The 15,765-nt window shown below is 42.9% G+C and overlaps 1 protein-coding gene across 1 annotated transcript in view; it reads right to left on the reverse strand.

The window, feature by feature from the left end:
• Positions 1-3,926: 3,926 nt before the first annotated feature.
• RGCC (regulator of cell cycle) overlaps positions 3,927-15,765 on the reverse strand; it is a 38,354-nt gene continuing 26,515 nt past the window's right edge. The window contains exons 3-5 of the mRNA XM_048851325.2: positions 7,811-7,924; positions 6,142-6,204; positions 3,927-4,303 (exon numbers count right to left, since the gene is read on the reverse strand). Coding sequence (XP_048707282.2) covers positions 4,296-4,303; positions 6,142-6,204; positions 7,811-7,924 — 185 coding nt within the window. The 3' untranslated portion in view covers positions 3,927-4,295. The remainder of the gene's footprint in view (positions 4,304-6,141; positions 6,205-7,810; positions 7,925-15,765) is intronic.

Here is a 15,765-nt window from a genome sequence, read left to right on the forward strand (position 1 = left end):
TCGATTTTAAGGGACCAGTTCATCCATCCTCTTGAGCTGAGCTTGAAGCAGAGATTACATCTTCCCTGTCCTGGGACTTGCCAGGGGCCATTTTGGACACCAGTGCAGTTTAGAAAGAGCAGCCAGCCTGCACCTTAACTGGCACCCCCAACCTGCAAAGGCATCTGTGGGCCCGTTTCCACCACTAGGAATAAATTGAGATATAAGAACATCCTAGCAAAGGTGGGTGGTGAAAATATTCTTTGAGGTGCTGGGGCTGAGCCTGCCCTCCACTTGCCCCACAGTGGCAGCTCGTGTCCTGCTGGACTGGGCCCAGCTCTCCCTCCAGACCATTGGCTCTCAACACTTGCAGATTCAGAGGAACCTGCCAGGATCACCTGACCTGTGCCTCTACACGCAGGCAGGGTCATATCCCTGGGATGCTAGGCCCCATCCCCTTTCCTGGTACTGCTGAACACAGGGTCTCAGGAGCTCCACCATCCCTCAGAACTCCCCTTCCTCCCCTGGGACACCCCTTTCCATCCTTCATCATCTCAGAATCCCTCCTTCCCTCAGGACTCCACTTCCCCCCATCACCTCAGACTCACCCCGCCTCCCTTCGCTGGGAACTTTCCTTATCCCCCAATCCTTTCATGATCTTCTCCCCTTCCTCTATCCCTTCCTCCCATCACCTTCAAATCTCCCCCCTCCTTCCAGGACTCCCTTCCCTCGTCACCTCAGGATCCACCCCCCCATCCCCTCTGGACTCTCCTTTCCTCTCCAGTCTCCTCAGGACCTCCCCACTCCCTGGACTCTTGCCCCCATCCCAGTGAACCTTTCTGGGATGCGCCACTCAGGAGCTAGGAGCCAGCATCGTCTGCCAGGAATCAAGTTTGCAGGTAGGGCCTTCTTCCCATGAAGGCCTGTCCGCCCCACTACCCTCCAGGGCCCTGGCACCACTGGATGCAGAACTTTACCTGCTGAGCTGGGTATGCGTCCAGGTGGCAGCGTGACTCAGAAAAATAGAGTGTGGGAGACTGAGCCCCCATTAGCCACTTATCGCCTACGCATCCTGGCCATATCCCCTCCTTCCCACAAAACATCCCTGATATGCCATTTGCCTCATGGGCTGCCGCAAATGAGATGTTTGAGATAGCCATGCCAGGTCTGTGCTTGCCAGTAGCCCCCTAAGTCCAGGAAAGGAAGTCATTAGGGTGACTTTTCAGCCCCTTTCTTGCTTTCATAATGGAGAAACATCACACTACTGAAGTTGATTCTAAAGTTACATTCAGATTTTTTCAAGGTATTGCTCCACTCAGCGTTGTAAGTACTGTAAGGACCTGATACTTAAAGGTACTTACACATTTCTCAACTCAGCATTGCAATGCCTAGACGTGTCCCTGCCACCTCATGGAATCCTCAGCCCAGAGTTAAGTGTCACACGGGGAGATATAGGCACCTGAGGAAGGGATCCTCAAAAGCCAACTAGCTGAGTAGGGTGCCAACTAAGCTAACTGGGATTGAAATGAAGAGGAAAGGGGAGGGGCTTAGGTCCAGATCCTCAAACGTATTTAGGTGCCTAACTCCCATTGATCTGGGTCTTTTCCAGCTAGCTGAGAGGTAGGCACCTCCCTCCTAATCAATAAGCCTGGTGTTTAGGTTACTGGGAGAAGGGATTTGAACTCAGGTCTGCCATATTGCAGTGAAGGCTGAGCTGGGCTGCTCTGCTCAACTTTGTCTGTTAGAGCTGTTCCACTTCATATAAATAGCTAAATATTTTGTGGAAGAGCGCTTGAACCTAGGTCTCCTACATCTTAAGTTAGTGCCCTAACCACAGGGCTACAGCATCAGGTCAGCTCTAGTTTTATCTGGCCCAACAAATGTTTATATAAATAATTAAAGTAGAACAACTTCAACAAGAGAGATCAAGAGACATCTATCCTAGAACAGCCTTGCATTTAAGGTACTCAACTGAAATGTAGCAAACATGGTATTCAAGTCCGTGTTCCAAATCACACAACCAATGGAATTGAACCTGGGTCTCTCACATAAATGCCCTAACCCCCAGAAGGGAAGATTACATACTGAAAAGATTGCTATCTAGTAGGGCTGTCAATTAATCGCTGTTAACTCAAGTGATTAACTCAAAAAAAATTTACTGCATTAAAAATTGTGATTAATTGCAGTTATTATAAATATTTCTGGATGTTTTTCTACATTTTCAAATATATTGATTTGAATTACACCACAGAATACAAAGTGCACAGTGCTCACATTACATTATTTTTATTACTAATATTTGCACTGTAAAAAAGACAAAAGAAATAGTATTTTTCAATTCACCTCATACAAGTACTGTAGTGCAATCTCTTTATAGTGAAAGTGCAACTTACGAATGTAAAATTTTTTTTCACATAACTGCACTCAAACAAAATAATGTAAAACTTTAGAGCCTACAAGTCCATTCAGTCCTACTTCTTGTTCAGCCAACCACTAAGAAATTTGTCTTCATTTATTGGAGATAATGCTGCATGCTTCTTATTTACAATGTCACCTGAAAGTGAGAACAGGTATTCTCATGGCACATTTGTAGCCAGCATTGCAAAGTATTAACGTGCGAGATAAGCTAAACATTCATTTACCCTTTCATGCTTTAACTTGTAGATTGCACTTATCTTTTTTATAGTGCAAATATTTGTAATAAAACATAATAAAGTGAGCACTGTACACTTCGTATTCTGCGTTGTAATTGAAATCAATACATTTGAAAATGTAGAAAACATCCAAAAATATTTATAATAAATTTAAAATGCTATTCTATTAACAGTGTGATTGAAACTGCAATTAATAATTGCATAATTGCACGATAAAATTTACTGATTGTTTGACAGCCCTACTATCTAGCTTTCTCTCAATGCTTTCAGCATGCTCTGAGCATGCGTAAAGCATCAGGCCCTGCTGACAAGACAGGCATTCCCCCCAGGACCGGCGTTGGATTTGCTGGGGCCCAAGGCAGAAACTAAGGAGTGGGTCCCCACCCTGCCGAAGCCCGAGCCTCACCACCTGGGGCTGAAGCCTGAGCCCAAGCCACCCTCCCGCACTCGTAACTTAGTTTTGCGGGGGCCCCATGTGGTGTGGGGCCCTGGGCAATTGCTATGTCATAATGCCAACCCAGATTCCCCCACCTACTTTGAGAATCCTACATGGGGCCTCTTCTTCAGTAAGAGCTCACTAGGTGTGGCACAGCATCAATGCTTAGGTGGCTTTGCAAATGCTGACAAGCCAAAAACTAAGGTGCCTACAGGCACTGGCAGGCACAGGCTCCCAAAAAGACAGTTACCTAAAAACTTATGTGGCTCTGACCCAAAGTGACTTACATGGCTAAGTCACACTTTGAAAAGTGACTTATGTACGTAGGAGCCTAAATCTTACTGAAAGTCAATGGGATGATCACTGAATGCTCCGCTCAGCATTGCAAGGCCTAAGCACCTTTAAATAACTTGGCCTTAAGTGTGTTGGCTCCCAATCAGTGTTTGACTTAGAATGGTTCATTCAATATTATTAACATTTAAATGACACCACCAAAGCTTGGAAGTTCATTAAGGGGTCTCTTAGATAGGGCTTGAAAGCTCTTACACACACAAATCTAAGGGGTACTGAAGTCCGCAGAATTATACAAGACTTATTCTACTGTGAGATCAGCATTTGGCTCAATTTATTCTATTCCCTAGGTATTTAAAATAATATGTAATACTCACAATTACCAACTTTGGCCCTTTAATTGAGAAAAATGTAAAGTTTTGCATAAAGCCTGCATTTTGTTATTTTGCCTATCATGAAGTAAGTTATCAGACATTTTAAAAGCTGATGCATGTTCTCAGGAACCGAGATAAGTTTAATTTATTAAGTTTCAATCTTCTTAAACCTGCAGAGAGATTTTAGACAGCTAGATTTCAGTTCAGGTTTTATTTGTATACAAAAATATATTAAAAGCATTAAAGTTTCCAACTATATAAAATTACAAATATATTTTCATAAAAGCAATTTTAAATTAAAATTTAAGCTATATTTTTAAGAAAAAAATATAGTAACTTAAATTATCTGATCCTGCCTGCCGCAAAGTAACAAAACTGATGTCATCAGTTAAATGCTTAGAGAAGGTGACTATTGTTATGTTCAGAAGATGAATATGCTGGATAGCAAAGTTGACAGTTGTCAGACATGGCAGCAGCTTTCAGTGATCCACACACTAGGTCTTCATTGCATCTTTCAAGGAATTATCTGTAGACAGGGATGATGCCAAAAATCCCTTTGCTTCACATACCTATAAACATGAAAGATGAGAGATCCCAAATGCTACACTTAGCAAGATTACATTTCACTTACAAAATGTCATATTTGATGTCCCGTTTCTTAAATTCTCTGCTGTTTAACTGACATGAAAGGGGAGAAAGCCAAAAAATATATAGAGAAGCCAAAAAGTTATAAAGATTGTGAAGTTGTAATGGTTTAAGAAAATCACTGCTCTAGTGTGTGTCTTAGGTACCAAAAGGCATCTGCACAAGTAAGTGTAGGCTGTTACATAATCCCAACTATATAGTAGAACTCAAAATATGTGATAGTAATATAAGACTGAAGTTGGTCTTCTTCACTGCATTACAGAATCAAATATAAAGTTGGTATGTGAAAGTAGAGGCAGTTACATTGTGAATGAATAAGACAGGGTTGAAAAACCATGGACCATTGTCTTATTAGAATCCACTATAGCAGCAGCAGGTGGCATTCAATCTCTCAACTTGCCCTGCATTATGAAATGGACAATCTTATGAAGTCAGTATGAAACAGACAGCCCAAAAAAGTCACCTGCAATACAGCTGTGAAAGCCCTAGCAGCAAAAACCCAAAGAAAAGGTTGTATCAGACTCTCCTTTTTGGGTTTCGCTCTTCCTTGAATACCAAATCTCCTGACTCTCTGCCCTTCTGAAAAGGGTCTACAGATTAATAAATTTAATCTCACTGGTAAAGAATGGATAGCTCTAGAATGAATCCATTGCAAAAGATAGTAAATAAGAAAATACTTAAAATAAGTGAAACTAGGCCAGAATTAAGATACAAGTGAGAAGACAGCAAAGGCTAAACACCAATAAGCCAGATCATAACACAAGTTTACGATCATAAAAGAAGTCATCTTGAGTTAAACTCAAGGCAAATCAACTAAGGCTTAAAAAATACAAAGAAGGGAAAACAAAAGAAAAAAAAAACCCACCATCAATTTGTATTACTCCTTTCATTCTTTGTTTGTACTGCTTATTTAGGGCCCAGTGGGCTCACTCTGTTTGCATGCAAAGGAATACAAGACCATGGCCCAAATGAACAGCACAGGCAAATGGTGAGAAGGGGAATAGATATAACACAATATTTAAAAAGAGAAGTGTTTTTCCATAGTCTGATGAAGAGCCAAAGAATAGTGCAACTGAATAACAGATTGTCAGGTAGTGACAAATTTGGTCTGTATTTAATGGAGACTAGATCAACTGATTTTTTTTTTTTAAATTTAAAGTATAAGGTATGGACTTCCATTCCATAATCATTTTGTAAAGACAATGACAGCAGTCTAATACTTACATTTATACCAGTCATTCATAGTTACTGGCCAGTTATTTAGACGTATAGGACTATGAGACACAAGCCTGTTTTTCACAGTGTTGAATCAGTTTTTGAAGAACTCTTGCTTGCATAATAGGTGCACTATCAAAGCAACTTCATGATATTTGGTTTGTTTTATGTCCCAAAAATGCTATATGTAAGAAGGTGTTAGTCAAAATCAAGTTGCATTTGGCTGCTAAAATATGGGAATATATACAAGTAGGGAGGGGAGTGGATAAATGAGCGCATCTATGTAGCATATGATCACACTATCAGACAGGAAAAGCAGACTAGAGAGACCTAAAAGTACAAATACATGGACAAAGGCAGATCTGTCCCCATGTTCTACCCCATTACTTCTCCCACAACAAAGACACAAAAAGAACTCTAATATTTTAAAGGAAATTTTGTAAAAATACTGTTTCCACCCCACAACGCCATCTCCGCTGATGTATTGCATTGTAAATACTTTGACTTCCATCATTTTTAAGGTACCACACAAAGTGAATCTACTTACTTGCTAATGTCCTGTCAAGATCAGCAATAAAGTCTTCTAGTTCTTTTGTGTCTCCAAGCTTTGCTGCAAAATAAAAGAATAAGGTCAGCACTGTTTATAAGTGAAAAATGTAAGTCTCTGTCACTGAGGCAAATAAAGGCCATTAGAAACCACTTGAATTTTGAAGGACAACTCCCAACATTATTCCCAGTAGTATCTCACCTCTTCTTGATTATCTTCAGAGACCTCTCTGACCTTGACCTCTTCCTTTAATAGTCCTACTGCAATGTCCAAATGCTTCAGAGAAAAGACTGTCCTGATATCTGGCCTAAAATTTTGATTCCTTTATTTTAGGGAGTTAGTCACATGATGACATTAGAGCAAAACTCATTTTGTTTCCTTAAAAATTAGAAGTTAAGCTTTTTCCATCACTCTTAGATGTCCACTCCTTGATAGTGAAGAATTGTTATTTATGTATATATTCTAGTATTCTGTCCAATCTAGTTTTTTAATATTGCAAGTGGCTTCTATCACTTCCTTCTAGAGACTATTCCACAATTAAATAAACCTTGCTCTCAGAAATAGCTTCCGGACAGTCAGTCTAATTCTTTGCTAAGTCTCGCTACCAACTTAATTGGATCCCATTACTCCTCATTATTACCCCCCCTAGTACCAAGGTAAATAGTTAATTCTTCTGATACTTGTAAGGTTATGTCCCCACCTCCCCTTAGATGGCTTAATCAAACTGTAGATATGTAGCTTTTTAATCTTTCCTCCTAAGTAAATCCCTCCACATTCCCTGTAATGGGTGCTCAATTGCACAGCCTTAATATTGCCTTAGCTTAGGTTATGTAAGGAATTTAAATTAAATATATGGCATGTCAGCATGTGTGTTCACATATGGGTAGGTGTGACCCTAAGCACCTCTGCATTGACACCCTACACACTATTGTACTCGCAAAAAGAAAAGGAGTACTTTTGGCACCTTCGAGATTAACAAATTTATTTGAGCATAAGCTTTTGTGAGCTACAGCTACACAGCTATTTTTAGCATGCTAGCACAAGCAGAGCTAATACAGCATACTCCCAGCTGCAGTGCAGACATCACTCTTCAGAAAAGGCGTAAGTTATCTGCGCTCAAGTTAAGGCCTCTCAAGTTAGCCTAGCTCAAGTGAGAGCAGTGATACTGCAAAGAGGAATTGTGTCAGCAGCTGACAAGTTATGCTAATTCAAGTTGTAGCCTATCCACCCTGACAGGCCAGCCAACTCACATTAAAAGCACCCCTGCACTCGAGCATTTTTGTGTGCACAGGATGACTTAGACAACATTCAAGTTGTACTATGAGTTAACTCTACAATGAAAATAAACCCATTCAAGGAATTGTTTAGTAAGACACATCACAATTTTAGATCAGCCAAAAACTAAATGTTTTCTTTAATGCTGTAGATTCATAGCTAATAGAGTTGGCAGGCCCACCTGTGAACCATTGGTTATTGCAGACATTACACCTAGTGTGCCATTGTGTTTAGCATAGATACTAGTAGGACTTATGTTTGAAGTAGTCTTAATACTAACACTCAAGAGTTTGTTTGCATCTTAAATATCAGTAGATTAACATTTTACAGAGATGAGTCTGCACCACTCAGAGTTCAGAAGAAACACTTAAAATAAAATTATGATGAGATTTACCTTTACAAGGAGTTACTGCTGGAGATGGTAAAGTTGGAGTTGGAACTGACATTGTTGGAGAATTAAGTTTTTCATCACTGAAGCTAAAACTATTTCTGTAGAGTGAATCTGCACCTGTAAAACAAATTCTAAGCATTAGAAATTAAAACCAATGCCCATGGCAAGTTTATAACAGTAACAAAACAAAACAAAAAATGTAAACATCATAGGTGGAGTTTGGGAATGGTATGGGGGGAGGGGGTATGGGGAGGCAGCCTGAGTGTGCAATCGAATGAGTTCCACAGAGGAGACAAGAGATGTGCTGCTCCCAGCTTGTGACCCTGAGACAGGGAGTCAGAATTTTGTTTATAAACACAGTGATTAACAGGTGATTATGATAAGAAAGGGCTGTTAGGATGTTTCCTAAAGTTAAATGATCTGTTCCAAGTTTGGTGAACTGCAAAAAGTAAGTAGCCTAAATGATAGAAAGTAATCGTAGATTTTTCTACAGTTGTTTCAGTTGTTGTATTCAGGAAGTAGTCACAAAGTTACTAATACAACAAGGAGTCCGGTGGCACCTTAAAGACTAACAGATTTATTTGAGCATAAGCTTTTGTGGGTAAAAAACCCACTTCTTCAGATGCATGGCCACTGTGATGGGTTGGATCACAGAAACCCCCTTGGGGCTGCCAACTGATGTGCCAAGACTACTTCTACCCTTGCTTTTCCTGCCCTCCCAGCTTGGGACTTCAGTGCCCTGCCTGGTTTGAGCCAGACCCACTAGACTGCTGCAAACCCAGACGCAGGTCTGAATCACGTCCCCTAACAGCTGTGGGCTTAATTGAAAGCAGTTTAAGAAATGTTCCTGTCTTTAACACTCAGATGCTCAACTTCCAATGGGGTCCATAGAATCATAGAATATCAGAGTTGGAAGGGACCTCTGGAGGTCATCTAGTCCAACCCCCTGCCCAGAGCAGGACCAATCCTAACTAAATCATCCCAGCCAGGGCTTTGTCAAGCCTGACCTTAAAAACTTCTAAGGAAGGGGATTCCACCACCTCCCTAGGTAAAGCATTCCAGTGCTTCACCACCCTCCTAATGAAAAAGTTTTTCCCAATATCCAACCTAAATCTCCCCCACTGCAACTTGAGACCATTACTCCTTGTCCTGTCATCTGCTATCACTGAGAATAGTCTAGATCCATCCTCTTTGGATCCACCTTTCAGGCAGTTAAAAGCAGCTATCAAATCCTCCCTCATTCTTCTCTTCCGTAGACTAAACAATCCCAGTTCCCTCAGCCTCTCCTCATAAGTCATGTGTTCCAGACCCCTAATCATTTTTGTTGCCCTTCGCTGGACTCTCTCCAATTTTTCCACATCCTTCTTGTAGTGTGGAGCCCAAAACTGGACACAATACTCCAGATGAGGCCTCACCAATGTCGAATAGAGGGGAACGATCACATCCCTCGATCTGCTGGCAATGCCCCTACTTATACACCCCAAAATGCCATTGGCCTTCTTGGCAACAAAGGCACACTGTTGACTCATATCCAGCTTCTCGTCCACTGTCACCCCTAGGTCCTTCTCTGCAGAACTGCTGCCTAGCCATTCGGTCCCTAGTCTGTAGCGGTGCATTGGATTCTTCCGTCCTAAGTGCAGGCCTCTGCACTTGTCCTTGTTGAACCTCATCAGATTTCTTTTGGCCCAATCCTCCAATTTGTCTAGGTCCCTCTGTATGCTATCCCTACCCTCCAGCGTATCTACCACTCCTCCCAGTTTAGTGTCATCCGCAAACTTGCTGAGGGTACAATCCACACCATCCTCCAGATCATTAATGAAAATATTGAACAAAACCGGCCCCAGGACCGACCCTTGGGGCACTCCGCTAGAAACCGGCTGCCAACTAGACATGGAGCCATTGATCACTACCCGTTGAGCCTGACAATCTAGCCAACTTTCTACCCACCTTGTAGTGCATCCATCCAGCCCATACTACTTTAACTTGCTGACAAGAATAGTGTGGGAGACCGTGTCAAAAGCTTTGCTAAAGTCGAGGAATAACACGTCCACTGCTTTCCCTTCATCCACAGAACTAGTTATCTCATCATAGAAGGCAATTAGGTTAGTCAGGCATGACTTTCCCTTGGTGAATCCATGCTGACTGTTCCTGATCACCTTCCTCTCCTCTAAGTGCTTCAGAATTGATTCCTTGAGGACATGCTCCATGATTTTTCCGGGGATTGAGGTGAGGCAGACTGGCCTGTTGTTCCCAGGATCCTCCTTCTTCCCTTTTTTAAAGATTGGCACTACATTGGCCTTTTTCCAGTCATCCGGGACTTCCCCGGATCGCCATGAGTTTTCAAAGATAATGGCCAATGGCTCTGTAATCACATCCGCCAATTCCTTTAGCACTCTCGGATGCAACGCATCCAGCCCCATGGGAAGGGGTGAGATAGCTTGTCTGGACTTGTCCAACCCCCAGATAAATCAGTTTTACCCACTATAAGGCTTATACAGGGTAAACTCTAATTGTTCACCCTCTATAACACTGATAGAGAGATATGTACAACTGTTTGCACCCCCCCCCAGGTATTAATACATACTCTGGGTTAATTAATAAGTAAAAAGTGATTTTATTAAATACAGAAAGTAGGACTTAAGTGGTTCCAAGTAGTAACAGACAGAACAAAGTGAATTACCTAGCAAAATAAAATAGAACATGCAAGTCTATTTCTAATACAGTAAGAAAACTGAATACAGATAAAAACCTCACCTTCAGAGGAATTCCAGCAAGCTTCCTTTTACAGACTAGTCTCCTTCTAGTCTGGGTCCAGCAATCGCTCACACCCCCTGTAGTTGCTGTCCTTTGTTCCAGTTTCTTTCAGGTATCCTTGGGGGTGGAGAGGCTCTCTCTTGAGCCAGATGAAGACAAAATGGAGGGGTCTCCCCAGGGTTTAAATAGACTTTCTCTTGTGGGTGGACACCACTCCCTCCCCTGTGTAGAATCCCAGCTACAATATGGAGTTTTGGAGTCACATGGGCCAGTCACATGTCCATGCATGACTCAGAACTGACAGGTAGCATCAACACTGGTTCTCCACTTGTGAGGTAATTCCCTTCTCTTCATGTGTCAGTATAATAATGCCTGCATCTGTAATTTTCACTCTATGCATCTGAAGTTGTTGTTTTTTTTAAACCCACGAAAGCTTGTGCCCAAATAAATCTGTTAGTCTTTAAGGTGCCTCCGGACTCCTTGTTGTTTTTTGTGGATACAGACTAACATGATTACCCTCTGATTCTTGACAAAGTTACTAATATCTTTCTTTGAGAAGATAACTAATTTTTTTAGCCAAAAGAAATGCAGTAGCTCTAATCTACCTGGATGTCAGTAAGGCATTTGATACAGTTACACAAGAGAAATTATTAGTTAAACTGGAAAAGATGGGGATGAATATGAGAACTGAAAGGTGAACAGGAACTGGTTAAAGAGGAGACTACAATAGGTCATACTGAAAGATGAACCGTCAGGCTAGAGGGATGTTACCAGTGGAGTTCCTCAGGGATCCCAAGACTGATCCATCTTATTTAACATTTTTATTATTGACCTTGGCACGAAAAGTGGGAGTGTGCTAATAAAATTTGTGGATGATGCAAAGTTGTGAGGTATCGCCAATATGGAGGAGGATTGAAATATCATACAAGATGATCTGGATGACACTGTAAACTGGAGTAATAGAAATGGGATTATATTTAGTAGTACAAAGTGCAATGTCATGCATTTAGGGACTAACAAAAAGAATTTTTACTATAAGCTGGGGACTTATCAGTTGGAAGTGACGGAGGACCAAGACAGGCCTGGGTGTATTGGTTGATCACAGAATGTATATGAACCGTCAATGTGATTCAGCCTTGAAAAAGGCTAATGCAGTCCTGGGGTGCTTCAGAAAATGTATTTCCAGTAAAGACAGGGAAGTGTTAGTACCATGAGACAGGGCACTGGTGAGACCTCATCTGGAATACAGTGTGCAATTCTGGTCTCCAATGTTCAAGAAAGGTGAATTCAAACTGGAACAGATGCAGAGAAGGGCTACTAGGATGATCTGAGGAATGGAAAACCTACTTTATGAGTGGAGACTCAAAGAGCTTGACTTGTTTAACCCAACCAAAAGAAGGCTGAGGGGAGATATGATTGCTCCCTATAAATACATCAGAGGGAGAAATACCAAGGAGGGAGAGGAGTTCTTTAAATTAAGCACTGCAATGTGGACCCCAGAACAAATGGATATGAACTGGCCTTCAACAAGTTTAGGCTTGAAACTAGGTAAAGGTTTCTAACCATCAGAGGAGTGAAATTCTAGAGCAGCCTCCCAAGGGGAGCAGTGGGGGCAAAAAACCTATCTAGCTTCAGGACTGAGCCTGATAAATTTCTGGAGGGGATGGTATGACAGGACTGCCTACAATGCATGTGGCCCATTGGTGACTGCCTGTAGCAAAAATCCCCAATGACTGTTGGTCATTGGTTGGGAACGGCAAACCGCGGCCACTGGGAGCTACAGGGGGCCGTGCCTGCAGACAGTCAACATAAACAAAATGTCTCGCAGCCTGCCAGCAGATTACCCTGATGTGCCATGTGCCGAAGGCTGCCGACCCCTGCTTTAAACCATGATTTGAGGACTTCAGTAACTCAGCCAGAGGCTACAGTTCTATTACAGGAGTGAGTGGGTGAGGTTCTGTATCCTGCAGTGTGCAGGTGGTCAGACTAGATGACCACGATGGTCCCCTCTGACTTTAGTAAGAGTATTTGAGAAAGAATATACCTTAAAGTTTTAAAGCTAACCAGTGTCCCTTAAGTGACTTGCCACAAGATGTCAGAACCAGCTGCGTAGCTACCTATTAACCCCCGCACAGGGGCTCAGGGCTGTGGCGGGGAGAGATGTCTCTCCCCGTTGGCCCCAGCATGGACCTGCCCCAAACTTGCCATGGCCAGGAGAGAGGAGCCCCTCCCTCAGCCCAGCCCAGCACCGCCTGAGCTGCCGCAGCCGGGGAGAGGGCTGTGGGGGAGTCCTTTCCCCCCTCCACAGCCCCAGGGAAGCCTGCATCCCAAACCCCTCATCCCCAGCTACACCCCAGAGACAATACCCTAACCCTCTGCCCCGAGCCCCCTCCCACACCCTGAACCCCTCATCGCCAGACCCACCCCAGAGCCTTCACCCCTAGCTGGAGCATTCATCTCCTGCCCCAGGCCTGTGCTCCCTCCAGCACCACAAACCCCTCATCCCCAGCCCTACCCCCCCAGCCAGAGCTCTCATCCCCCCACACTCCAACCCTCTGCCCCAGCCGCGAGCCCCCTCCCACACTCTGAACCCCTCGACCCCACCCCCACCACATGAATTTTGTTATGTGCATCAATATGAAGGTGATATGTCACACATCTCCTCCATATCTGTGCACATAACAAAATTCATTCCACACATGGATGTAAAAAATTTGAGGGAACACTGGTCAGAACACATTAGTATTAGAGCTGAGAGGGTCTAATATTTATTTATTTTTCTTTCTTGATATAGGAATTAGATACAGTGCTCCTGTCAGATAATTTCTAAGTTATCTGCCAAAAAACAAGAGTTTTCAGTTGTCAGCCCCTAGAATTACAATTAAAGTTGACCATCTCCCTCCCCCTGCCAAAAAATCTGAAATAGCATCCATGTGGGCAGGCATGGAATATGCCACACACATACACAGACGTCCCCGTTGGCCTGACTGGAGCGGCCCCTCCTTAAATACAGAAGTCAAACTACACGTATGGTAAATGTCTGCACCCTCAGACAAAAAATTTCTGCAAGAAGCATCAGGCAGAATGCCTGAAAGGTTATAGAACAGATTCATCGATTTTTAAGGCCAAAAGGGACCATTAGATCATCCATCATTTCAAAACCAGTGTTTCAATGTCTATATGTTAGAAAGCGCTTAATCTCAGACACCCTCCAGAATAAGCGCAGGAGAGAGAAATGTCACAGTGTGCCAAATTTATCCCTTGTGTAATTTCATCAAATTCAGTAGCTACCCCACGTCAGTTGAAGTCCTTATGTGCCTTGCCTGATTCACAATGGCAAGACAAAATGTGTTAAACTGAACTGTTTTTAAAATACCATTTAAAAACTTGTAGCAAACATAGCCCCACAAAAGCAGGGTCAGGGTGTAACACTGCAATTGCAATGTCAATGCTGAATAAATACAACGTGCGATAATCTAAGGCAGTATGCAAAATTACATTGAGAACAGAGATGCACATCAGCCACTATTATTAGCAACAGATGCTTCTGACACTTCACACAATCTGACCACCATAGGGGAGTGAAACGTCATTTGTTCCTACCTCTGACAAATTTTTCCTCCCTCTTTCTGCCTAATCTACTCTACCTTTCTTCAAAATCTCATTTCCTTTGCCTATAACTCTTGATATCACTCCCTCTGCTTTTTTAGATCTTGTGTCTTTGGATAATTTTTTTTAATATAGTTCTTTTATACAGGGCTCTGAGATGCCAGCCCATGATACCTCCTACAGAGATGATATTCTGCACTCTTATTTTATAGGACTTGTGGAGAAAGGCTGAATGTGTTATGGAAAAGCAATAGGTCTAATCCCCTCATAAATGTTATTTGGTTCGGGATGTGGGGCAAAGCTTTTAGGTTTTTTCGACAAAAAATTCAACACTTCTGAGGCCAGGGGACCTGTGCCTCTTTTCATAATAATGGCCCCATGACACCCAGTTCTTGAAAAGTATTAGTCCCAGTTCCAGTGAACGGAAGAGTTGTTATTGTGTGATACCTAGAGCTGCCAGCTCCCACATTAGGAGCCAACAACCTGAAAAATGTAGTTCTACAAAACTAACATTTGAATTTGAATTTGAATTCAATAATGCACTTCATTTAATTAGGACATCTCCCAGGAGACAAGTTTAAACCTCATTATGCTTTACCGCAATGGCTGCTGCTCAGTGCTGATGGTGATGGGGATTCTGCTTAGGCGGGATGCCTACAGATGATTTAGTTGTGCTTGTTTTTTGGTGTTTCCCTGGGCATGACTGCACTACAGTGCTACTGCTGCACCTACACTGCTGTAGTGAAGACACTTGCTAAAGCAACAGAAAGGGTTTTTATGTCACTGTAGTAAATCCACCTTCTTGAGAGGTAGTGACTAGAAGACCCCATGAAGAGGAACTTACTCACCTTGTGCAGTAACAATGGCTCTTCGAGATGTGTGTCCCTATGGGTGCTCCACTTTAGGTGTCTGTGTACCCCTACACCTCTAATCGGAGATTTTTGGTAGCAGAGTCCCAATGAGCCCGCGCATGTGCTCTCCCTCCCTCGTGGTCTGCCTCAAGGCTATTCAGCACTGCACGGGCGAACCCCCCTCACTTCCTTCTCTACCACAGAGCCCTATAGAGAACTCCGAAGTAGAAGGGAGGAGGGCGGGTTGTGGAGCACCCATGGGGACACACATCTCGAAGAACCATCATTACTGCACAAGGTGAGTAACTTCCTCTTCTTCTTTGAGTAGTGTCCCTATGGGTGCTCCACTTTAGGTGACTCCGGAGCAGTACCCACCACTGGAGGCTGGGACTTCAGAGCGGAGTCTTTTACTATAGAGAGTACTGTGGAGTCGAATGGTGTCAGCGGCCAAATCTTCAGTGATCACATAATGTTCTGTGAAAGTATGGACAGAGGCCCCAAACATTGCTCTACAGAATGGGGAGATTGAGGTAGGAACTGATCTCATGGAGTGCGTATGGACGGGAGCAAGTTGCACCCTTGCTAAGTGGTTAATGCAACTAGAGACACATTTGGATAGTCTTTGAGGAGATATCACAGAGCTTTAGAACCTTTCTGTGGATGAAAGGAAGAGCTTAGGGGATTTCCTGAAGTCCTTAGTCCTGTCCAAGTAGAATATTCATGTCCTTCTATTATATGCACTAT

The sequence above is a fragment of the Caretta caretta genome, chromosome 1, assembly GCF_965140235.1.
Source record: "Caretta caretta isolate rCarCar2 chromosome 1, rCarCar1.hap1, whole genome shotgun sequence".
Taxonomy (NCBI): Eukaryota; Metazoa; Chordata; order Testudines; family Cheloniidae; genus Caretta; species Caretta caretta.